Source organism: Zonotrichia leucophrys, chromosome Z (assembly GCF_028769735.1).
Source record: "Zonotrichia leucophrys gambelii isolate GWCS_2022_RI chromosome Z, RI_Zleu_2.0, whole genome shotgun sequence".
In the NCBI taxonomy this organism is placed as follows: domain Eukaryota; kingdom Metazoa; phylum Chordata; class Aves; order Passeriformes; family Passerellidae; genus Zonotrichia; species Zonotrichia leucophrys.
This window is the reverse complement of record NC_088200.1, coordinates 8,627,442-8,651,997: the sequence shown is the minus strand read 5'-3', so window position 1 is coordinate 8,651,997 and position 24,556 is coordinate 8,627,442. Positions and strand designations below refer to the sequence as shown.

The following is a 24,556-nucleotide window of genomic DNA, read 5'->3' as shown; positions in this document are numbered from 1 at the left end:
AAGGCCAGGGCAGAGCTGCTGGTGCTGTTGTTGGCTGCTCATAAATGCCCCGTGGGGCTCTGCTGGCCCCACCACTGCGCGCTCCTTGCTGTCCCCAACTCCCCCGCGGGAAGAGGGGAGCCGCAAGCATGGGAGAAGGAATATTTTTATTGTTCCTGACACTGGCTGCCCCAGATTATCATGTTTTACAGAGCGAGCCAAGGAAGCATCACTCTGCTATGCTGCAGCTGGGCTGGCTGCCCAGCCCGGCGAGGGGAAGGAGGAGCGGAGCAGCAGGGCGCGGGTGCGAGCGAACACTGAGTATGTGCACGCGTGGGCCACGGGGCACGGCTCCCTTCAGCCCTTCCCGCTGTGGCATGCAGCCTGCAGCCCACTGCACGGGGAGGAAAGGTCGCCTGCTGCCTGCTAACGTGTTTGTTTTTCTAGTCCGGCTCCTAATTCGATTAGGACTAATTGCATCTGGGAGCGTGGTGGGGTTTTTGGGTGGGTTTTTCTTGGCTTTCTCCTTAGAGAGCCGGGATAGTAATTTGCATGCTGTTACCCAGCAAGCCTTTTCAGCTCTCAGCCGGGCCAAGACCCGAAATCTGGTGGCAGGCAGCAGCCCAGTTCATCCACTGAATTTTCCCAGCCATGCACGAGCAGCACAATGTGGGAAGGCCGCGACAGGAGAGCCTGCATGCCTTGTGAAATAAAGCTGAATTTCAAAGAACAAAGCATACCTGCAAGCTTGTTGCTGCTCCCTTTCTGTGTCTCTCAGGAACTGGGGAGGTCATGCTTGGCTGTGAATCACCCCAGGACCAATACACCTACCCAGCCCCCAGTGGGGAGAAAAAACCTTCCACAGCAATGAACCCAACAGCTCTGGGTGCATCTCCTGATTCTGGAATATCAACTGTCATTTGAATTTATTAGCGCCACCCTTATTGTAGGTTTGGTCCATGTTGATGTAGTCCTGCCCTCAAGCACTGCCTGGGCACAGCCTTGGGGTTGCCCCTGTGTGGGACTATCCCTAAGGGGCAGGAGCAGCTGGCAGGGAGAGAGGGATGAATCGAAGGGGTGGGTGCTGTTCCCTGCCAGCTGGCCCTGGTGCCAGGGAATGATTGCAGTCATGTTTAACATGCTGCTCCTGAAATAGCCTAAGTTTACATCACCACCAAAAGGATTGGAAGAGTTCAGAGGGGAAAAAATCCATCAAAAGGGCTTTCTTGAAAATAATTAAAAAAAAAATAAATAGCTATGCATCACAGATCGCTGGACACGAGCAAGGAACTATCTGCACACACTGACCCAGAACCTATGCTTCTCCAGCAGCATTCAGGCAGGAGCACCAGCCTGGTGCCACCAAACTTCTGTTCTCCCAAGTGGCATGTCATCAGTGCCCTCCTGCAGTTTTCTTCCACCCATCAAGCCATGGAAACAGGCAGGGACACACCAGTCCCGGGGACTGCCTTCCTCCACTGTTTAGCCAGTGCCCATCATGGGATGCTCATGTGTGCCCTGGAGGAGCCAGAGGTGCATGTCTTACGTGGAGAAGTCACTACCTTCTTGTTTTGCTTCTTTATTTTGGATAGGTGAAACAGAAAAAAACGTTTCAAAAATAACAACAAATAATTGATGCAAACTTGCAGTACAACCCTCTGGTTGCAGCTGGAGCCCAGCTGGGAGGAAAAAGACTTCTAAGGCAGAGAAAAGGGAGGCTCTGATTATTTATTAGTGGCCGATGTTTGATTGCTTGCTAATCAGTCCAGAGAACACTCAGGCTCTCCTGGCCTCCCTGCTCACATGTGGTTCCTGTTGCTTTGCCCCTTTCCCCCTCCCTCTCCCTGGTTTTGCTTTGTTTGTTTTTCTGTTAATTTGGTTGTTTTTTCCATGTCATTTTCCGTCAAACCGCATGTTTTTTCCTCTTTCTCTCGCCAGCCACTGCAGTGACAGACATGGAGGAAGCAGGCCAGCCTGGGACTGCCTGTACTCTGCTAGTCCCTTTCCCACATCCATGGCCTGGGAGGCAGCAATGCCCATGGGACAGCGCTGGGGCTGGCACCAGGCCACAAGACCCAGGCCACCACTGCAACATGGAAGACAACTCCACTGCCTGCATCCCAATCCATGCCCCTGCTGCTGGAGGGGATTCTGCTGTATTTCCTCCCCCATGCTTGCACTCCATCCTGTCAGGCAGCAGCCTTTTTGGGCAGCAGGCCGAATGATGAGGGTCAGATGCATGTCCACGAGGGCTTGGACATCCCCAAAGCACCACAGAAGGGCAAAGGGGAGGAGGTGCTGGGTCAGGATGGAGATAAGCAGGTTAGAAGGGGATGGAGGGATGGGAGCAGAAGGAGGGTGCCTGCCCTCGCTGCCTCCCTCCCTTCTCAGCACACAAGGCCTCCCCTCTCTCATGTGCACTCTCCAGCTTCTGGCAGCCTTTCCGACGCGCGTTTCCACTCCTCTCTGGCCCATTAGCAGTATTTTTATAACATTCTGTAATGCACAGTGCCGTGTGCCAAACCTCAAGAGTGCATTATTTCCCAACGTCTTTGTTATATCCACCCCCGGGCCCTCCGGCTGCGCGTTTCCAAATCCAGAGCTGTGGCTTGTGGGGGCAGCCAGGAGCCCGGCACTGCACTCCTGTTACCCAGAGCCTTGTGCTCCCTCCTGCCCTGCTCCTGGTGCTCAGCCCTGCGCTCAGGACAGCGATGCCTGGGGTGTAAAAAGAGCTGGACCCATCTGCCGCTTCTGGTGGGCATCTGCTGCTGTCAGGCTGCAGGGCAGGTGATCACTGGTTGTTCTCCTGTGCTTCACCTCATGCTCAGCTGCCTGAAGAAAGGGGCAGACCCACAAGTCACTGCTCAAAGTGCCCTGGCAGAGGTTTCTTCTGGAGAAGTGCCAGCTTCCCTCAGACCAATTTGTGCTGAGGAGGATGCATGCCTTGCCTCAAGGCTGACCTGGGACCTTCAGCAATAGACAAGCCTGGGGATCCCTCCTTGCCATCCCTGAATGCACACTGTCCCGCTACATGTGCATCAGCTCTCCCATTTCTGCATTGAGTGAGACAGCCCAGCTACCCCCAGCCCCTGCAGGGTGCTGCTGGGCTCCCAGCCACATCCCCCACGATGTGCACTCAGGTGTCAAACCCCTCTAAAGGATCAGATAAGTTATTTGTGCCTTTCCTCCCCCCTGCTGAAGCATATTGATAAAACACCTCCACACATTTGTGCCTGCACCATTAATGTAGCTTGTTGGTCCTTTCAGCACAAAATCCCCACCCCAGATATCTTCTTGCGCCTCCTTAGCCACTGGCACGTCCAACCAAAGCCCCTGGTCCTTGTGGGCCAGAGTCATTACAGATAACACCACAGAGAGTGGCCCAAACACAGTCCAACCATGGCGCCAAAGTTTCCCCATCCCTTCCAGGAGCTCCCTCTTTCAGCACAATCTGATCCCCTGTAGCTATTTCCTAAGCTGTGTTCCAATTCTCATACTAATCCACATTTTCTCTGGTTTAACTCATAATTTCCCATGTGGCACCATAGCAAATACTTTACTGAAGTCAAGACAGATTACACTGACCACATTTCTGGGCTTAGAAAACCGGTTCCCTTATCAAAGAGAGCTATCAGGTTAATCTGCTGTGATATATCCCTGGCAGGCCCCCCTTGTATTTTTTTCCCATTTTCCATTTCTCTCCACGTCTTTAATTGCTCCCTCTTCCAAGTGCACCGTGTGGCCCCCACTGTGCTGTGGGGTCAGGCTCTGACGAGTAGACACGTTGCACTGGGTACCACCACTGGCCCCTCAGCTGCTAATGAGCCTTGCTAATGAACAGGTGTCTTCACATGGGGATGAGGTGCTCCCCAAGCCCTCAGTGCACTGAAGGTGCCTCCAGAACAGAGGGTAACCTCCAGGTTTTATGCTCCCTCCTCGCCCTTAGCCTGTGCTGCCCTGGCTCACAGCATCGCTGCTCGGACCTGGTGGGGTTCATTTGGTATCAGGCTCTGCCGAGCTTATGTTTAATCTCCCCTGAAACCTGTCTGCAGGACCAAGTCTGCTCTTTTCTCCTCGTTTGCTCTGTATTTATACGGCTAACCCCCCTTTTCATTTCCTCTGCAAGGTCTCGCTCAGCTTGACTCCTGGCAGGTCTCCCTTTATCCCTGTGCTCGCTGACCCCCACGACAGAGCTTGCTTTGCTAATTGACACCCTTTCCTGGTCCTCAACCCTCCTCTGCTCCCTCTACACATCCTTCCTGTGGTGTTGTATGCTCAGGAGCACCCCTGCCTTGCCTGGGGAGCACATTCCAGGTACCATCATTTATTTAATGAGATCCCCAGCACTTCTCCACGTGCAGCCCCAGCCTCTCACTCTCACTGCAATCAGCTTTCTTGTTGCCCCAGCAAATGAGAAAAATGCAGGCACAGGCCTGTTTTCATTTAATTTCCCATGCAGTTGAAACGAAATGAGTCCAAGATCCCTCAAATCCCAGGTCTGGGTTCCCAATGCACTCAGCTGCAGCAGCACTACTACCACAGGGCCATGCTGCAAACCTCCCACAAGTCACCCATCTCCACCTCCATCCCCAAGCCCATCTCCCTTCCCTGCCGGGATGCTCCCAAATCCACTCCTTTGCATGAGTCCTCACACCTCCAGGGAATCAATCATTTCCAGCAGAGCCAGGACCTTAGGGTGGGGTGGGGAGGCAGGGGCTGGGGGTGCAGCACTGGGAAGAGAAACCTCACAGAGAGCGTTAAATTAAAATCCAGACAGTTAAATTAATTACCACCAAAAGCGTCTCACCTGATTAGTTCCTTGCACAGTTAATTGTGTTAACAATGCCAGAGACTTGTTTATTTATTTGTCACCCTCTCTCTGGAGGCTGGTGGCCCCAGCAGCATCCAACTGGACTTCTCAGCTGCCCCAGTGCTCAGGGGGCTGTGACTCTCCAGCAAATGGGAACACACAGTAATAGGGAACAGCAGGATTTGGGCTCTAACGCTGAGCAATTCCCACGGGTCCCTGAGCAGATTGACAGGGATTACTATTAGCGAGGTGCTTAGCAGATGGAGGAGCCATTGCAAAATCACAGCGATGCCACAGCTGCAGAGGAGGTGGTTGGAGGCTGTGGAAGTCTCCCCACTCCCCTTGTTTCCTGCAGGCTGCAGCCCTCTGTGCACTGGCACAGCCTGGGACCTCTCCCCACATGGGATCTGGTGAGCACATGCCCAAGCAGAGGAACTGCACAACCTCCTTGTGCTGCTGCCTGCACTGGGCCCAGCTCCCGCCTTTTCTGGCTCTGACCCAGCTGTGAACACCTCCTGAGCACAGTGCAGATAAAAGGGCCCTGACTCATTTGTTGGGCAGTGGCAGTGGCCTTTTTGTCTGCCATGCTCCCAGCCCCCACTCCTGCTCACTGGTGTAAACCCTGCCCTGTGCTGACTGCTGCCCCTCATCTGCTCCTCACATCGCCTTCCAGCTCCTTCCAGCATCTCTTCTCCTTGGCCCAGACACCAGGATCCATCCCACATCTCCTTAAATGAATTGTACACTGCAGGGCATCTCTAAAATTCAAATCTCTAGGTGCAGTGCAGGGCTTACACAGACCCACCTGTGACCCTCTGTCCCTGGAGCATGGCCTAGGATGGAAACACCACCCTGGCTCTGATGCCAGTGCAGAAGGTGAGATAAGGAGTAGAGGAAGACTCTGCTGTGTCTTCCAAACCTGGGAACATACAGCCACCTACACGACACAACCCTGGATGGCGGGGTTCCCAGCTGGGAATCACAGTTACCATTCCACAGCCAGCCATGCCGGCTGGTGCTCCCAGACACCCACAGCTGCCAGTTGCACACACCATGCTGCAAAACACACAGTTGCTATCAGCTGTACAAACACAGCAGCCCTCAAAACACACAGCTGCTATCAGCTCTCAGCATCATGTGAAATACAGCACAACTCTTATCTCCCCCGCTGAGGCCCAGGAATCAGTGCATCCCCGTGCTGGAGATATGCAAAATGCTGGGGAATGAGCAGCTGTCCTCCAGCACACCTGTGCACCCAGGATCCTGCAACACCTTTGTGCTGCTCCTCTGAAACAACCACACTGCTGTAATCCTGGCCAGGGCTTCCCCTGGCTGACTGCAATCCTGTCCAATAGCTCTTTTCACCTACAGAGACGGCTGATGTGTCACAGGGCTAGAGGAAGAAGCTACATCCCTTCTCAAATTATTCCTGAAGCATCATTTAACCTGCTAGCTTTGATCCAAAGCTTGGGGCAGAGTGGCTGATTCCAAATGGGATTAGCATGCCATGAGGACCTCATACAGCAGTGTGCATCAGAAAACCCTATATATGGAAGGTAGAGGGGCTGGCATGGTAGGAGGGGGGGCTGTGGAGACTCTGTATGGGAGCAGAGACTGTCCCCCTCAATGTGGCATGCTGGGGTACTCACTTCCCACCCTCAGGTTGGTCTGGTATTTGAGGTGCCAGGAGGAGCCCTCGTAGCAGGAGTACTGGCCGCTCTGGGACAGGTCCACGTTCTTGAGGACCAGGTAGGAGCCGTTCAGGTGGGACTCGTCGATGTCAGTGCCATTGGCTGTCCAGGTCACGGCTGCGTCCCAGTCCATGGAGCCACACTTCATGGTCACGTCTGCACCTACCCGCTCGTACTGAGTGTGGCTCTCTGTGGGAAGGAAAAGGGGAAAAACAGGTGAGCTCAGAGCCCCTCAGAACAGTTGCCTTGGGGATAAGATCTTACCTTCCTGTCTGGGAGGTAAAGAGAAGGACTGGGGTGTGGACTGACATTTTGCTGGTGGACCGGGAAGCCCAAGTTCTGCTCCTGTCCCCAGCCATGATTTATTTTAGACCAGCTGACAAATACCAGAGGATCAGGGACCACCTCCGCCCACAGGATGGCTTCCTCTCACCTTTGTTATGGTGAACACATGTCAGGGCTGCATGTATGGCTCACCAGCCAAACACCCCCCAGCATGGCCAGACACACAAGGCATTGCCAGTCGTGTGTCCAGGTGACATGTTGAAGGACACAAACCAAACACATGTGTCAGAAACTCCCAGCAGAGAGATCACACAGCCTTAGGACTTGTCACCAGCAAAATCCATGTATTTACCAGTGCAGACGGGAAGCAGGTAATTCTCCTTGCAATTCCCTATCCAGTAAACCAGGCAGGACGATTGCAAACTAACTGTGCTATGCTGTGGAAGGGCACAGCTGCTTGGTGCATGCAGTACTGTTCGTCTCCTGTCTGGGTTTTCTTCTCTTTCCACAATAACATGATGCTTGCTGAGCTGTTTGATGTAACAGAGTGGGGCAACACAGCTCATTGGGCACCAGCTGCCTAATTGAATTTTCTCAGGTTTCTGGACAGGAGCTGGAGCTGACATTCATTAATGATCCTTAGCAACTGAATATTTCCTGTGTTGCTACACTTGGCTGTGCTAAGCTGTATGTGGCAAGGATAAAACCACGTGAGAGCGTGTGCATGACACAGGGTGAAGCAGGATGGGAGGATGAATGGGGATGAGGTTCCTTCAAGGCTTCATCAAGCCTTTGTGCACAGACAAGGGTGGTTCACTTCTCAGAATTCTCCTGGGCTTCAAAATCACATTTGACAAGGTGCCTTCCAAGGAAACTAAGCAGCCCTGACACATGGGGAAAGTCCTTGTGAGGATTTATAGCAGCTAAAGTCACAAGACCAAAGGTGAAAACAAGCTGTCAAATGTAGCAGCAGAAGATGTCACTGCTGAAGTCTGATGGAGATCCGAGCTGGATCAGATCTGCCCAGCACCCTCGTAACTCACAGGTAGAAGGGGTCAGGGCAGAGAGAAGACAGAGTGCTGCTGAGGCTGTCAGGGTAGCCAAAGCCCAGCTGGGCTCCAAAGTGCTACAGGAGGACACCGTGGTACCAAAGTGCTACAGGAGACCACCAGGCAGTAACCCTGTGCTGATTAATGCACAGTGGAATGCTTGCAGCCTTCCTTCCCTACACACTCATGGTTTCAAATGTGCCACAGCCTCCACGGGAACCCACCCTTGAGTCATCACACTCTCCTCCCTGAGAACATCAGCGCAGTGGTGACCAAGAACTCAAACCCAAAAGCCATGAACAAACCTGTCCCCATGCTATTATGAGCACAGCATCCCTGAAAGCAGGGCAAAGGAAGGAAACAAGAACAGCTAAGGCTTGAAATAGATTCCATGTGAAGTTGGTTTAGTAGACTAACGCTTCATCCATAAAAGGGAACAACCAAGCAAAGATGTGACAGACACCTTAGCAATGACAAGTGACATGAAGAGGACAAATAGAGAAGGACTGCTTGCTCTTTCTCCTAATAAAATAAGGGGGAGCAAGACAAGCAATAGAAAGTGGTCTTTTTCTTTTGCACGAATTGTGATTAAATTACAGAAATCTATATCCATCAGATGCTGTTGATGTCAACATAGGAGGGGGGAACAGTGTGTAAATGAATTCACAGCAAAAGATGATCTAAAACACTGAGCTGCCCAGTGAGCCTTGGGAGACTGCAAGCAGCTGATAGTGGAGACAGATGGGATAAGCACCTCCAAGGCTTCTCCTTTTTTCCTCCCTCTCCAGACATCAGCTCCTGGGACCCACTGGTAGGTGGGACCACATGGATATGATCCAGCATTCCTTGTGCCTAAGGCCACATCCTGATCCCATCTGCAAGGCTGGCTCTGGAGGAGTGCCTGGCAGGTCTCAGCCATCCTGCAGAGAGTCTGTCAGGACACCTGCTTCTGACAGGAATAGAGCACCTTTGGGGATGCTATCCCTAAAGGAAACATCAAAAGGGAAAGGGGGTGCTAAGGACAAGGAAAAAATGGTTTGTTGTGAGTAAGTTGCTGGTGGGATGCTCCAGTACAATTTCTGACACAAGCCAAGGATGGAAAACCTTTGGGAAACTATGCTGACCAGAAAAATATGTTTCAAGGGTCTTAAAAAAGCTGGGAGAATGTACTGACAGGCAGAAAGAGTGGAGAACAACTAAGATGAAGCATCTGTGTGAGGAGGGGTAGCTGGAACCACACCAGATACACAGACAGGCAGAAGTGGAAGAAGACAGTGGATGGATGAATGTGTGTAACCACAGACAGATGAACAGCAGGCTGGATGGGCACAGATGGAATGGAGGAAAGGAGGCATGGAAGGACAGTGAGTGGAGTGTTGTTGGGTGGATGGCTGGCTACTTGAATGGCTCTGGATGTAGATGGGTGGTTGGATGATGAACGTATGGACAAGCAGATGATTAGGCACATGTGCGGATAGACAAATACAGATACCAGTTTCAGTAAGAATTCAAGCACCTTACTCAAGTTCTCTAATTTCTTCGATTGATAAGGTAAAGAGGTTTTGTCTTCCCATTTCCTGTTGACTCACAGGACAATTGACTATCCTGTCTTTACACCTGGAATTCTGCTTATCAGAGACACTGGAGCTCTGACACCCACCACTGCACCACCCACCAGCCTTGCACAGAGAAAGGCTCAGTGCAATGATGGATCCACAAACCTGCCACCCTTGCCTGGCTCCTGTCTGCCTGGTGCTTATTTCCAGAGAAGGACTGAGATGGGGGAAAGCTCTGGGACGCTCAGCTCTGCCTCTCAGACTGAGGTTGAGAGCTTGTCTGTAGCTAGTGGCTGAAGGACTAAGTTGGGAAGGAAAAAAGTCACCTTGAGTTATTTCCTTAAACAAAGTACAAACACACTGGCGTTCATCCAGAAGGGCTGAGGGAGCCATTCCTGGAAGACAGGTCTTTGAAAGCAATGCTCTTTTCCAAGGCAATGATTTAAGGTACCTGATGAAGGAGAAACCCAAAGCACAGCTTCAGAGGAGGCATTTCTTCCAGCAGGGTTTGCTGAAGATCTTACTGGAGCAGACACAAGTCCTCATATCCTCCCTTGTCCCACGCCAGGTGTGGGAGTTGGGTGGGACAGTGACATCAGATGTGTGGCAGCCTCTTTGGGAAGGGGCACCATGGGGACAGCTGCCCTGGAATGCTGGAGAAGCCTGCAGCTCTGCTGTACGATGGGGATGAGCAGGGGTGACCAGAGCTCTGCTGGGATCCTGAACTTTCTGCAGGCTAGGAGAGAACTCAGAGCTCCACAGCTCCCTTGAACAGGGAGGGAAGGGAGGTTTGTCCACACTCCTGGTCACCGTGTCACTCACTGGTAACCCATGGGGTCAATGACCACAATGGTGCCTGTCCTGCAGGGCCAGCCCTTTTGGATGGATATTAGCTGGTGACAGGAGTGTCCTGGCGGAAGATTCCAGCTGGACATGGAGGATAATTTATTCTCCTGGAGGGTAACACAGCACTGGGAAAGGTACCCACAGAGAGAGGGATTCTCATCCATGGAGTTTGTCAAGGCTCTGCTGACAAAGCCACAGCTGACCTGGTCTTCTGCTGAGGACAGAGCTTTTCCAAGTGGGGCAGTGGACTAGACACTTCCAAAGATTCCTTCTCAGTAACAAGGACGTGATCACTGGCTAGAACTGACACCTCAAAATGCTGCCCTGCCCTGTGCCTGCACCAGCCTGCTTCTCCAAAGCATGCTGCCTTTGGGTCAAGTGCCATCACAAGGCTGTGATGTCATCATAGAGGGGCTGCACCCCAACCACCAACATGCCTCAGCATCCAATCCCACCAAAGGCCACATCCTCTGCCAGGCACAGCACACCTGCCAGGCACAGCATGAAGTCCCACATCTAGAAAGGCGCCATGGTGATGTACAATGGGAGAAATTACAGCTTTACCCACATCTATGCAAAATTGCAGTGGAGGGAAGATGGGAATAAACATCAGAGCTTCTAGCTGTGGGATAAACGTACAAATTCTAGTAATGAACCTGGGGCAGCTTGGTGAAATGAGCTGTGAGCTGCTTTGCTGCACTAGCAATGATGAGTGGCAGCTTGGTAGGTCCTGCAACTGCAACAGGGACCAACAGGACAGCAGACAGCAATCCAGCAGAGAGATGTGGAGGGAAAATGAGACAAAGCAGCTGAGACATGGGGCCCACGGAAATATATTCTATGCTTCCCAAATCCATCCAGCTGGAAATCCAATAGAAAACTCATCCCCAATTTCCTCCTTCATGAAATCTTGACCTACACAGAAACTGGAAGGGCAACAGCACAAGAAGATCCTGCAAAAAGGTGAGCACTGCCCTGGCATGCACTGTGCTAGGAAGAAGCAGAACTCCTCTTGGCACCTCCCATCTCCACTCCTGTGCCTTTGCTCCAGCTGAGGCTCCCACCCAGCCAGCATAGGCAGCTGCCAGGCATGGCAGGAATGCTGCTGGGCACTGGCATGTGAGGAGCCACAGACTGGCACTGGGGGTCTGTGCCAGACACCTGAGGGGTCACTGGAACAGCGAGCAGAGGAAGTGGAGAGGACAGTTTGCATTCCTGGCACCAGAGCTCACCACAGCCCTTTAATGGGGGTCTTTCAGCCAGGGCCCGTGGCAAGACAACATCCAGCAGACACACACAGGGCCAAAACCACCCTTGCTGTCACAGTGATTTGCAGGCAGACCGGGACAAATATTCCCTCTGAGCCGAAATGCACTGCAGGCTTGTGGCTTGAGTAAGCACAGAATGAGAAAAAGAAAGGCATTGCAGCATTCTGGGGAGAGGGAAGAGCACCCTGCAGGTTCCACAGCCTCTGGACAGTGAAACCAGCACAGTGAGAAAGGCCAGGTGCCCACGTTCTCTGACAGGACATGGAGCACTTCTGCAGTGGGACAGAGCACTACATACACGTCCTTGGACAGAGGCCTTCACATCACCCCACTGGCCTTCACGTGTCCCTCCCACAGCTGAGAAACCAGCCACAAATAATTGTCTCAGCAGCTAGTTAGCTGTCTGTGTACAGAATAAATTACACATTTAATATTTACACAGTGCCCGGACTATGCCAAGAGCTTTCCAAGCATATAAACCGGAGGGGTCTTTCATTCCTCAACTTCCCGTGATAAATGAGATGAATCAGCTCACAGGAGAGGAGCATAGAGCCCCAGAGGATGGAGAGGGCAAAGGGACGGAGAGGTGGCCTGACCAGCCTCTGTGGGAGGATGTTCCTGACCCTCTCCAGCCATGGGACAGGGTGGTGGTACAATCCTATGGCCTCTCCCTTGTCCACTGGCCTGAGCAGCACCAGCTGTGTCCAAGGAATGCCAGTGGCTCCACTCCCCTGTGCAGTCTGACAGCCCCTGAAGCCTGCCCTTCTTGAGATGAAGCAGCCCCTGGGCATGGAGGGGATTTCCTGACCCCAGCTTCCCAAAGCACACCCCAGTCTTGATCTCACATCTATTCCCTGTGATGCCACTTGGTCTTTGCAGAGCTTTTCTTGCCAGCAGAAATCTTCTTTCAACTAGAAGAAATTTCATGCTTAAGGAGGCACTTCTTCCACAAGTGATTTAAAACTGGATATATCTTTGTAAGGAAACAAGCATAATTAAGTATCATCGATGTAGCCAAAGATATGGACTGCTCCAAGTTAATTTTGTCCATTAATGAAGAGTTGCAGAAAGCAGAGACCGCATTTGTTTGCTCTACTTTGGTAAATCCCTGGTGTCAGCAGCTTTGCTCTTGACAAGAAAAAATAATTAGAAAGAAACTTTAATTAAGAGATAACAGATGGGTGCTAAAGGACTTGTACTCAATCACACCACGATAGCCTGGAAGCAGACCTTGGTTTGCTTCAGGACTGTTGTGGAGGAGGGACTTGACCCCTCTGACATGCTTGGCTCAGGGCAGGATCCAGGGCAGGAAAACCTCTTCCCTCAGCCTGGATGTGACCACAAAACATCCTCCTGTGGGCGTTGGCAAAGCCCTGATGCTCCTGCAGAAGTTCTGCTCCAGTTCTGTACCAGCCTCCCCTTTTGCCTCCCTCTGAAGCTGCCCCCAAACCCAGCTAGGGATGTCTATGGTGGGGTGACAAGGGCCTTCTTGGCCCTTCTAGCTGCTCAGCTGCACGAGGCTGGTGCCTCTCCCATGAGCCTTAGTGCTCTGAGGATGAGGGGACACTTTTACCATCAAATGTTCCATTGTCACAAATGGTAATCCAGCCCACAGGCTCCCTCCTGGACTTGATGACCCAGCAGTGGGGAGGTGTGATGCCTGCCCTGCCATGAGCTTGACATGCCATTGCCCAGGCCGAGCTCCAGGTGACAGGAGCAGACAGGATGGCAGCACCATCAGGATGATGTCATCTGATGGCACAGGGGCCAGAGAGGCTGTGCAGTGGCAGAGAATCAGCACCCTCCTGGGGAGAAAACACAGTGCTAAACCCAGCAGGAAACCACAGAACAGAGACCCACTGCTGCAAGCAGATGACACATACTCTCAAGTGAGGGCCAAGCCCTTGCTGCAGCGCTGGCTCAGCCCATGGGATGCAGCAGCTCCCATGTCTTTTGGGCTGCTGGCCAGTGGGGAGCCCTGGCTGGCAGAGCCTCTAGGAGGATGAGGAATGGTGCCTTAGCAGACAAGTAACTCAAGTGTCATTTTTCTGCTTGTATCATATCATCAGACTGGCTGAATCAACAGCTTTGGTCTGGTCTGAGTGGGATCTCACCAGGGCAGAGGGTGTTCTCTCTATGCCTAATTATGTCTGCGTCTTGTCCTGGTACTGCTGCCTTTTCATCACAGCCATGTTGGGACAGAGCTTCTCTAGCAGCTCTCTAGACCTACCAAATCACATCAGCCCAGAGCTGCACACTGGCAGTGCTCCTGGCTGCAGGCCAGAAGGGCTCTCTGTCAGAGGCAGCCTTGTTTTCCTGCACACCATCAAGCCCAGCTCTCACTGGGAGTAGCAAGAGCTGTACAGCGATGTGGTGCCCCAAGCATAACTTAACCCTGGTCACAGGGGTCAAGGAAAACTGAAAACAGCAACCAAATCCATCCTGCCTCTCTAAGAGAGTCTCCTCAGCCATGCATGGGCAGGAGAGCACAAGGAAGCTGTACTAGGAGTGAGCTCTACCCAAGGGGGCTAAGGCTGGTGCGCACCTATCTGCCATGGTCGATACCTCCATCATGGATCACGTTGTGCTGACACAGCTGGGACCGAGAGCAGATGCTGCTACTTCTGCTTCTCTGTCTCAGCAGCTCTATGGCAGAGAGGTCTGGACTCTTTTGGGCTGGTGATCTTGGCTATTAGTTTTTTCCCACAGGAGGCTTTGGTCTTGCATCCCAAGAGGGGACCTGAGTTCATGTTATGACCTGTTTCCTACACAGTCTTGATAAGGCCATCACTTGGATGTCTGTCCCAGCTCTTCTGGTCCTTGGGACTCTGAGTGCTCTTCTTGCTGCAACTGGCTGAGCTGTGACACTGTTTTCATCCCAAGGCAAGGCTGGATGGGACCATGCCCACTTGGCCTCCTTGTGGAGTCAGCTTGAGATGACTCATCCTGAGGAAGTGCAGTTGCTTGGCAAAGCAGCAACTCCTCCAGTTCCCTGTACTTCATCAGGCTGCCCCAGCATGTGGGGAGGTACGGAGGGAAAGGTGTTGGAACACCAGAGGGAATGGCACTAAGGGGAGCCAGCACACAGCAGGAAAATCCCACCAATATCCTCCAAGCTTGGCTCACTTGAGCCTTCAACCTTCGCTGCCAAATGACTGGTGCTAATACCATGGGTGAATTAGAGGCTTGTTTTTTGGTCCTGCTTTTTCATGCAGACAGGACAAATAACTCTAAGCCACAGAAGAGTGCTTAGATCAGGCTTTTCAATGCTGTTTAGGGGGAAATCAATACAATTCAGAATAAGGTGCCCAAATCAGGGCCGTAAACACAAGAAGAGCTCATTGTGGTCCAGCAACAGCGTGAAGACGCCTGTATTTACTGAGGTTTGGGGAGGGGGAGGTGGGGGCAGAGCTGGATAGAGACACAGGGGTGCCTCACTCCCCGCTGACCTCAGCCTGCCTTTCCAGCCCTGTGCACAGTGCACACCTCTCCATCCCTCTTTGCCAATGCCCACACGCCCGCCCTCAAACAGCAGCCTAGCTCCACTCAAATACACCGGGGGCGACTGCTATTTGTGCACATAACAACCCAGCTCCCGTCTCACCCCACTCAGGGCTGCGGATTAGCATCAGGCATTGTGCAATGTTTTTTTATTAGCACAGAATTATGGAAGTCAGAGGCGTAAAAGACCTGTTGGGTCCCACTCAGTCCATCCTCCTTCTGCCAAGACAGTATTGGTCCCTGCAGCATATTTACTATTTCTCCAGTCTAATTTTACATACTGTACAATCTGTGCTGTGCCAAGTTACGATCCCTGTGTGAGAAGCAGAGCTCTCAATTTCCAGGCTCTTGGGTGTGTAAAATCACAACCGCGATGCTAAATTAACTTTTTTTCCCCTTGCATTTAATCATTTAATAGCTCTAAAATTCAGCCCCTCAGGCTCTTTCTGTCTGTCTGTTGGCTTGGGTTCTGCCTGCTGTAGGCCAGTGGCTTTCCCTTACAGATGTAATGCTCACGCCCCTGGGTGGATCGGCAGCAGCTGGGCTTGAAGCTGGGGTAACTACAACTTAACACATGAAATTCTGTGCCTGAGGATGGAAAAACTCCTCTGCTTTTTTAATCACAGGTACTCAGGGTTCATCCTCCTCATTATTGCTCAACCTCACAATGAGGAGGCACAGAGTGCACTGCACACAGGGACAGGACTCAAAAGCATCACCAAAGCTAGACTGAGAAATCCAAACAGGGGTGCAGCCTACAGCACCAAGACATGGGGGACATGGCATTCCCTGGGGTTCTCAACAAAAGCACCACAACTGTCCTCTCCACCTGCACATCCACTGAAGGTTACACCACAGGGCTTGTTTCTTCCCAAAAGAGAGATTTCTTTCCCCTGCCCCAACACCAAGATTTTCTTTGTGCATGTGGCTACAGAATAGCAGGGGAACTGAGCTGCTGCCAGGGAAGCACAATGAAGAGAGTGAGAAGAATGGACACTGATAAAATGGGAACCATTTTCCCAAGTTTGGGGTTTTTTTTGACCCAGTCACCATCATTCCTCCAAGTAACACCTACATATCTGGAGCCAGGTGCTGTGTCAAAACAGTATTAAAAGTAAGGCACTCATCTTCTCTCCCCTGTAGGGGCTGTTTCAAGAACTAAGACAAGGCTCAGGATTTGCATTGGTAATAACAAGATCCTACATTCACATTTGATGCCTTTCACTCTGAAGGATGCTCAAGCAAAGCCAGGCCTGGAAAGGATCACCTGCATGCTCTGAGCTGTGTCACAGCCAGCAGAGCTGCAGCCCACCCATCACACAGAGCATCTGCTGGGGGCAAAGATGGGCACATATCAGAGCCATGGCATGCTGGGAAGAGTTACTTACATCAGAGACACAAAATAAATTGCTGAATATAGCTAATGGAGTACTACAGACCACACAATAGGAGCCCAGGACAGATCTCCTGGATCTTGAGCAGAGCTTGGAGACAGGCTCCAGCTGGGGGCTGAATCAGGCTGGAAAGTGTATCTGAACAATGGAGATCATGACTGCAGGATGTGGTCCCCAAATGGTTTCTGAGCTCCTCTTGGAGGTTAGCATTATTCAGAAGCCCCATAAATCCACAGGCTATGTGAGTATTTACAAATTACTCTCCAGTCAAAGAGCTATTGAAGGTGGCAGTGTCTTTTGGATTTGTCTCTGAGCAGGCAGGAGAGACAGGATTTTCTGCACACTATGTGGAAGATCCCAGAAGCAAGAAGGAGATCCATGAGAGAGCAGGGGACTGAAGTGCTCAGTGCTTTGGGGCAGACAGAGCCTTTGCCTGCCTTCCTGTGCAGATCACAGGACCTTGGAATGGGTTGGAAGGGATCTCTGAAGATCTTTAGCCCAACAGATGTGCACATATCACAGAATCATAGATTGGATACATGCTGTTTGCATCTATCTGCAAAGCACAGTGCAGAAGCTCAGAGGAGATCACAACTCAGGACAGAGAAGCTTAAGATGAGGCCAGTGAGCCAGGAGCTTTCAGCAGGGCTGGTCTCATTCTCAGCAGCACCACAGAGTGTTTTCAGAGGAGGGAGTATGCAACTCCTTGAGTACCAGTTAACTGAGCCAGTTCCTGCCTGGCCCTGCTCCTTGCTGGTGCCCTAAGCACCAATGTCCAGGACCCTTTCCAAAACCTGTGAAGAAGGTGCTCTTCATCAAGCAACTGAGCATTTCCAAAGCAACTCACACTGGCTGGCTGGTGGCCTCATCACACAGAACCCTCGTGGCTTCATCATGCAGAGCCCCATAACATGCTGCAATTTCTATTTGATTTTTGAAACCTCTCTGCTTCTAGAAATACATTCGCCTTCTCCCCCTCCCTCTCCTCCTCTCTGACACAGCCTTTTCCTGCCTATCTGCCCACTGCTGTTCCCTTTCCACACCACTTTTGTTGCCATCCATCTGACTAAAGCAGAGAGTAGCACTGCTTTTGGGAGCCCAGTCTGCCTTTCAGAGCATCTCCTAACCTCCAATTCCTGATCCTGCCAGGTCAGACAGTCTTCAGTTTGGTGCAGGTTTTTTTATTGCCTTTGTTGGGGATAATAAGCAAATGTTAGTTCAGGAGCAGACATTCATTCTTGAACCAATTGTGCATTATTTCCTAAATTTCAGTGTTTAAAAGCTGTAAGTGTTTTACTGCAAAACAACAGCTAAAAGGCCAGTTATGTTTCATTGACTGAAATACAAGTAAGTGTGCCCTGTTCTCTGGAGAGCTCTTGGGTTTGAAACAGAAGATTTTAGGGAGGCATGTTTTCTGAAAGTAAGACTATTCAGAAGCTTGCCATATCCAGAGCCCCAGTCATCTGAAGGCAGCACTGAATTACAACTATTATTAGCACAAGAGATACTTGAAATCTGGAATTTTTGTAAAACGTTTTGAATTCAGGTTCTGAAGCATTTAAAGGACTTGAGAAAATATCTTTGGCTCCAAGTCAGCAAAGCACTTAGGCAAGGCCTTAACTTTGAGCATGTGTTTAAGTACCTTGCTGACTTGGGGCTTTTAACCCTGGCGAAAAGAAATCAAAGAGGAAACAAAAGCCAAGGAAAAAAAATCGGGTGTACATAGAAATCTCCAGACAAGCCAAAATAATAGAGGAATCTCCTCTGGAAAGTAAGAAAACAAAAAAATAATAGAGACTTGCTTTAAAATTAAACACTAGAGGAAGCTTTCTGGAGGAGGGCAGAGAAAGACTCCCAGAACAAATGGAGTATTTCAATGTAGCCTAACGCCAGCTTCACTCTCCTGCCTCTTCAGCATTCAGAAATTATTTATTGCTGAAAAAAAAAAAATCCCAAACCAAACCCAAAACCTACTTCCTCCTCCCATTTCCAGATGAAGTGCAATGGGAGAGAGAAAAATCTTGGCTTCGGCAGTGAAAAAAACATCTCTGAAATGTGTCGGCTGTGAGAGACTGTCTCCATCAGGAACAGGATAAGGGATGAGGGACTGAAGGGTAGTAATGAGGAGGAGGAAATTGCCCAGAGGCAGAAGCCTGCAAACAACCACATGCTCTGCCTGTGAGGGGGGATACCAGAAAGTCCTTAAGGAGAGAAAATCAGTGCAAATCTATGCACACACGCATGGAAAGCAGCTACAAGCAGCAAGCCGCACTTCCCCCACCTCCAGCTTGAGGTTACCGGGAGAAAAACTGGAGCACAGCAATAAGAGCATCCCCTGCAGCCCACCCAGGACGAGCGGCTGCAGACAGCACCAGGAGCGGGAATGGGCCAGAGGAGATTCCGCCTGCTGCCCCAGGATCACGGGCTTGCAGCCCCTCCACAGGTCTGGCACAGCCAGGGCAGGCTCAGGGTGCCATTAAGTTGAAAATGCTGCTCTGCCTCCACCAGGGTGACAGCCAAAATTTAGAAATATTCTCTGTTAAAGAGGAAAAAAACCCACCAAAACAGCCAAGTTCCTTTCTTCAGAAGGAAACCATGGATTTTCATGTGTTTTAGGGTTTTTTTCCAAAATTTCTAAACTGAGTTGTACAAAAGGCTTTGCAAAACATTTGGTTTTTTAAGGGGGAAGGGGGTGTCAATTCAAAGTGAAAAACCGAACCATTTCTGAAAAACACCCAAAAAGACAAACTGCAGACAAAAGACAAACTTTCTTTCAACTACGCTTCATCTCTTTTTTATCTCCCCTGACAGAGAAATAAAATTTTGTAAAACATTTGGATGTTGATGGGACTTGATGTCCAACAGAAAACTGCTCCCCTGAGGATCCTCCCCATCAGTTTTGCCCAGCACAGATTGGCAGCCAGTGCCTTACTCCTGATGGAGATGCCCCTCATGGGAAGCACGGGATTCCAGCACAGGGGATGGAGGCAGCTCTTCCTCAGCACTCACACCATCACAGTGCCTGCAGCCCCCTGGGGATGGCCACCCTGTCATTCACTGGTTGGTACTGGCACCCAGCAAGATACAGCTCCTGCCACAAGGATCTGACAACTGAGTGAGACAAATGAGGAGAACACCGTTCTCCCTGTCTTACACACAGAGAAGTCCCCAAAGCAGATAAAATGACTGGCCCAGGAGAGCTGCTTTCATCAGAGCTAGGCTCTGGTTTTCCTCCTTCCCTGTGATCCTACGACACCTGGTACATTGACACCAGGGTTTGGTCAGGCTGTCCTGACCCTGCTGAAATACAAAACCACAAAGCACTGAATTAACTTCAGCTGGTGCCTTTTTATCCACCTGTGACCCTTGTATGGCCCTCGGGATGCCAGCACTTGGGCACTGCAGGGATGCAGCACTGTGGGGCTGTGAAACGACTGCTGCTGCGCACACCAGTGACTCCCTGTGAGGCACCAAAGCAAAAACCTTCCATAAATACTGGTTACACTAAAAAACTCCTCGAGGCTAAGCAAGTTAAGAAAAATGGTGCAAACTCACTGGAGGAAGGAAAACACAATTAAACCACCCAACAGCCGGTACCCACTAATCCCTTCTGCTACCAGGCTTGACTCAAAGGTCTCTGCCTGCTGACATGCACTTCCCACCCCTCACCCAGCCCTGGCACTGCTTTTCCAGAATCCTGGCAAAGCGTCTGTGCACACATGTTATGGGGGAAAGGAAGACCCCCATAGTCCCAGCTGGCAGCACACAGTCCCAGCCCAGCACACTGTGGGGCTATGGGCTGTGCAGGGACAAGCCTGGGTGTTGGGGAAGATGAAACAGGAAAGCCTTATAAACTTGATTGTCTGGCAAAAGATTTTGAGAATATAGAAACTATAAGTGAGATTGAAATGAAAGCAAGCTTTGAGATCCCTTAGTTACTGAACAACTGGAAAACAATGGTGTGGCTGGCTGAAGGTAATCACCTTTTGATGAAACAACACCCTCTGCTTACAGACAGGTCCAAGGGTCAGAGCAGACCCTGCCAGCTTGGCAGAAGGGGTCCAAAGAGGAGTTTTTAGGGTTTAAAATGTAGCACAGTATGGTAATGTAATGATTCTTATAGGCTGTATGGAAATGCTATAGGATTTGTATATTGTACTCAATTAGTTAGTGAGAATTAGAATATTCAACACAGAAGGAGATTTATTGTATTGTAACGGGAACCTCGCTCTCTTACCCTTTTATGCTCCTACATTTTTTACTCCCTTATGCTTTTACCCTCTCATCCTCTCTCCCCCTCTCTTTTCTCAGTCCTGCTCTGAGCTGTGGCCGGCAGCTCCCAGCAGGGCCCTGCACCCAGGCCCTCTGCAATAAACTGCAAGTTCTAGGACCTGGCTGCAGAGATCTCTTGTGTCCGTCCGTCCCTACTGTCCTACCCCCTGATGCTCCTACACCTGGGAGCTGCTGCTGCCCCATTCCACAGCACAAACTAAAGAATGTTTTCAGGAGGGTTCAATATTCACCAGGCTGGGAGACACCTCTGCAACACCAGGTAAGAGCATTAAAGGAGCTGTGAGTGCTCATGGTGGCTCTCGCTGTGTGGTTCTTCATTCTGGAGCTGTGATTTAGGGCAGGATGAAGAATGTGGAGGGATTAAATCTGTCTACCTAAATCCTGAAGTATTCCTTCTGGGTTTGCAACCCAAAGTCCTTCTCATAGATCAATAGAAGGATGCTCAGGCCCACCTCTCTGGAGCTGCCAAGAATAAAATTGCAAAAATATGGGGAAAGAAATGCATCAGGGATACAAAAGCCCACAGATTTAGAGAGCTCAGTGCAATTTCTGGATTTGCCCAGATCACAGAGTGAGTGGGTTCAATGGCATAGAAGTAGGGGCTGTCCACAGCGTATCTTGTTCAGATGGGGCAGGAACTCCCACTTTAAAGTCACTGACCCAGCCCTGCAACCTGCTCCAAATTTCCTGTCAGATAAGGCACATCCCCCTTCTTAAACAGCACTTCTTAGTAGCCCAGGGGTGAACTGACCCTGCTGCCATGTAAAAGACATGAACAGCACCTTTCACAAGGCTTAGTCAAGCTAAGGCAATGTCAATCACCAGAAAACAAACAAACAAACAACTAAATAAGTATTTTTAAAATAAAAAACCAAAACATTTTAAAAACTCCTACCCTGCACAGACATACAGACAAATGTTTCCTCGAAAATGACAGCTTCCAAAGTCCTGTGTTGCTACTCTTCCCCCTGGGATTTTCCTTTCTGTCTACCATGCTGCCAATGCAGCAGCTAGGTAACTTTTGAAGAGCACCAACCAGCAGCGTGGAAATAGCTGCAGTGATTATATTGCAACACTTCACTGCTTCCCTGAGCTGCAGCTCCCTCCTCCACTGTTGGAAATACAATCAATGCTAATTAATTAAGGGCCAGAGCCTGCCAACCACGGTCACACCAACTTCAGCGCTGCTCCCTGAATATTCAGGGCTCACAGTCCATAAAAGCGAGGATCAGCCTCCAGCAACTTGGGTTGAAAACAACAGAAACTCCGTTTGCAAACCAGGAGGGATGGACAGGCATGTCTGTGTCAGAGCTGAGAGCTGGGGGAGTCCTCTGAGCTGGGGCAGACCCTGGTGAGCTGCAGCTGTAAATCAGCAGTGAGGCATCCTGCAGGCATCCCTAAAGGCTCTCTGCCAACAGCAACCATGGAGCTGGCACAGCTTTTACACCCAGCAAGGCTGAGAGGAGGGTGCTTGTGTGGGGCCAGAGACAGAGCACAAGCACCCTCCAAAACCAAGGAGGAGCAAAATCCTTTGCCTTAGTGTCCAAAGTGATGTGGAGAGAGGAAGGCAAGGGCTAGGTGTTAATGGACAAAGATGAGAAGGCTTCTTGAGAGCAGAGGAGAGAGGGCAGAGTCCCAGGAGAATGAATGGACTTCAGTGGAGCACCAGTGGGAGCAGTACTGGAGCTCACTAGAAGGTGAGCCTGTGGCTGTGGTTCCTAACCCTGCCAAAAGGGCTTCTGTGATGCTCTGGGTGTGAGGAGGAACCAGTGGGGAATCCCAGCTCCTGATCTGCCCGTCCACTCTGCCACACTGAGGAAAGACACAAGACTCTGCTTTCCATCACAAAGGTAAAATTACTTTTCAAGTCTGCTGAGCACAGGAATATGAGCCATGAATATGAGCACCAGGCTCCTGCCTTGCTGCATCCTATGGAATGCTACACGCCCTCCCAACAATAGGAGCTCCAGTAAGGCTCAAGAGCCTCCCACCACACCTCAGCAACATCACTGGATTGCCATCACTTTGCACCCAGCCTCTCCAGCTGTCCTGGCAGCTGGCACAGGTTGTGGCAGGTCTCCAGGGTCACAGTTATCACCAGTCATGGAGGCTTCCCATGGGAAATTGCAGGAGAGGACCAGACAGACAGGTATTGGCTTCTGGATTTAACACATTCTTGCTCCCATGTGCCTCAGTTTCTCCCTTGCACAGCACCCAGTCAGCTAGAGCTACCACACCACAGCTCAGACAAGCCACGAACTCAGTGGAGTCCAACCTGCCAGGGCTCGTGGCTTGGCTGGAGTCAGAGGCTCTCTGTGACTCATCCTGCACAGTCTCAAGTTCATGGCTGTGGATGAGAATCCCTTTGAGAGCACTCCAGGCTCAATTTACACTCCCTCTAGGAGAGGATTTGTGCATAAACAATGCAGATGATGAGCAGAACTCAACCACCTGGTTGGAGAAGATCCTCACTTGGATGGATGGATGGATGGATGGATGGATGGATGGATGGATGGATGGATGGATGGATGTGGGGTTGATGAGGATAAGCTCCCAGCAGTGGAGCCCTGTGTGTACGCTCTGCACCACCCCAGTCTTCAGCTGGTGATGCTGTTGTGAGTTTGCCTTCCTGTCACTCATATGCAAGGGTGAGACCCTGATCCCTCTCTGGAGCTCTGTTACATCTGTGAGGGATGCTTATCAACTTCCTTGCTTTTATTTCAGTTTGGATGCTGGAGGCACTGGGTGGCAGAGACCAGCTAGCATGGAATGGATTTTCTCCAGAGAATAGAAGTGCCCTTTGGAGGAGCAGGGCATCCATTCCCCATCACCCCTCTGTGAGCAGAGCTGTTATTCAGCAGCACACCTAAGGCCTGGACATCAGAAATGCATGCACTCGAGGGCACACCTCAAAACACCTCAGCAAATCCAGCAGGAATCAGGCAGGATGGGCCACACGCTGCAGCCCTGCTTGTGCATCCCAGTTAATCCCTCAGTGTGATGGTGCCAGCTCTCCTCTGTCCACAAAGCACAGAGGTCTTGGCTGGCAGAAATCCCACAAAACATTGACCTGCTCCCCGCCTTGCAGGTCAATGTTTTCTAGCATCAGCTCTGTAGACCTCTGGCTGTTTTGCAAAGCTCCAGAATGGATAACTAAGAAGAGCCTGGCTACTGGCAAATGACTTAAATCTGCTAACACAGATGTGCTCTGGGGGAAGTGCTGCAGGCTTTGCAAAACAAAAAAGCTAGGAAGGCCAAGTGTGTGGAACCTGGCATGAAAGGCATTACCTTTCTGTCAACTGCTGCACCCTGAGGTGAGGTTTTGCCCCATCCATGGGGAATTTTGAACTGAGAAGTGGATGTGTCTTGCCAGGGACACTCCCTGCACACAGGTGCAGACAATGTGTACAGAGAATATTCTATCTCCTTCCTCTTGTCTCTTCAGTAGAGACGAAGGCTGTTTTATCCCCGTGCTGTGAATCACACCCACAAATCCCTTTCCCCAGCACCAGCCTCCCCAGTGTTGGTCTAATCAAGGGAAGGCAGTGCAATGAGGCTCCAGACTGCTTGGCTTCAATTAGCACCTGCTAACAGCTGAGCCTGCATAGCAGTGTTTTCCAGCAAATTGTACACCAAGAGATCAATGGTTCATACAGGACTAATACTGCTGTAACCCCTCCTGCCTCCATCACTGTCAATTGCCTTGTGGTTTCACTTCACTTCTCCACCTGATGGGCCTTCCAGGAGCAGCCATTACAAGGTGACACACATCGCTTTTCCCCTCTGTAACGAGCCTGCCACCGCCCCTCCTCAATCCCTCTTCTCTTTCTCCTTTTAATATGCCACAATTATATTGGCTTCTCTGCATGGATCCACCCCATTTA

The 24,556-nt window shown here is 50.8% G+C and overlaps 1 protein-coding gene across 1 annotated transcript in view; it reads right to left on the bottom strand.

The window, feature by feature from the left end:
• Nucleotides 1-24,556, bottom strand: part of CNTFR (ciliary neurotrophic factor receptor) — a 191,117-nt gene that overhangs the window by 39,138 nt on the left and 127,423 nt on the right. The window contains exon 4 of the mRNA XM_064735981.1: nucleotides 6,439-6,669. Coding sequence (XP_064592051.1) covers nucleotides 6,439-6,669 — 231 coding nt within the window. The remainder of the gene's footprint in view (nucleotides 1-6,438; nucleotides 6,670-24,556) is intronic.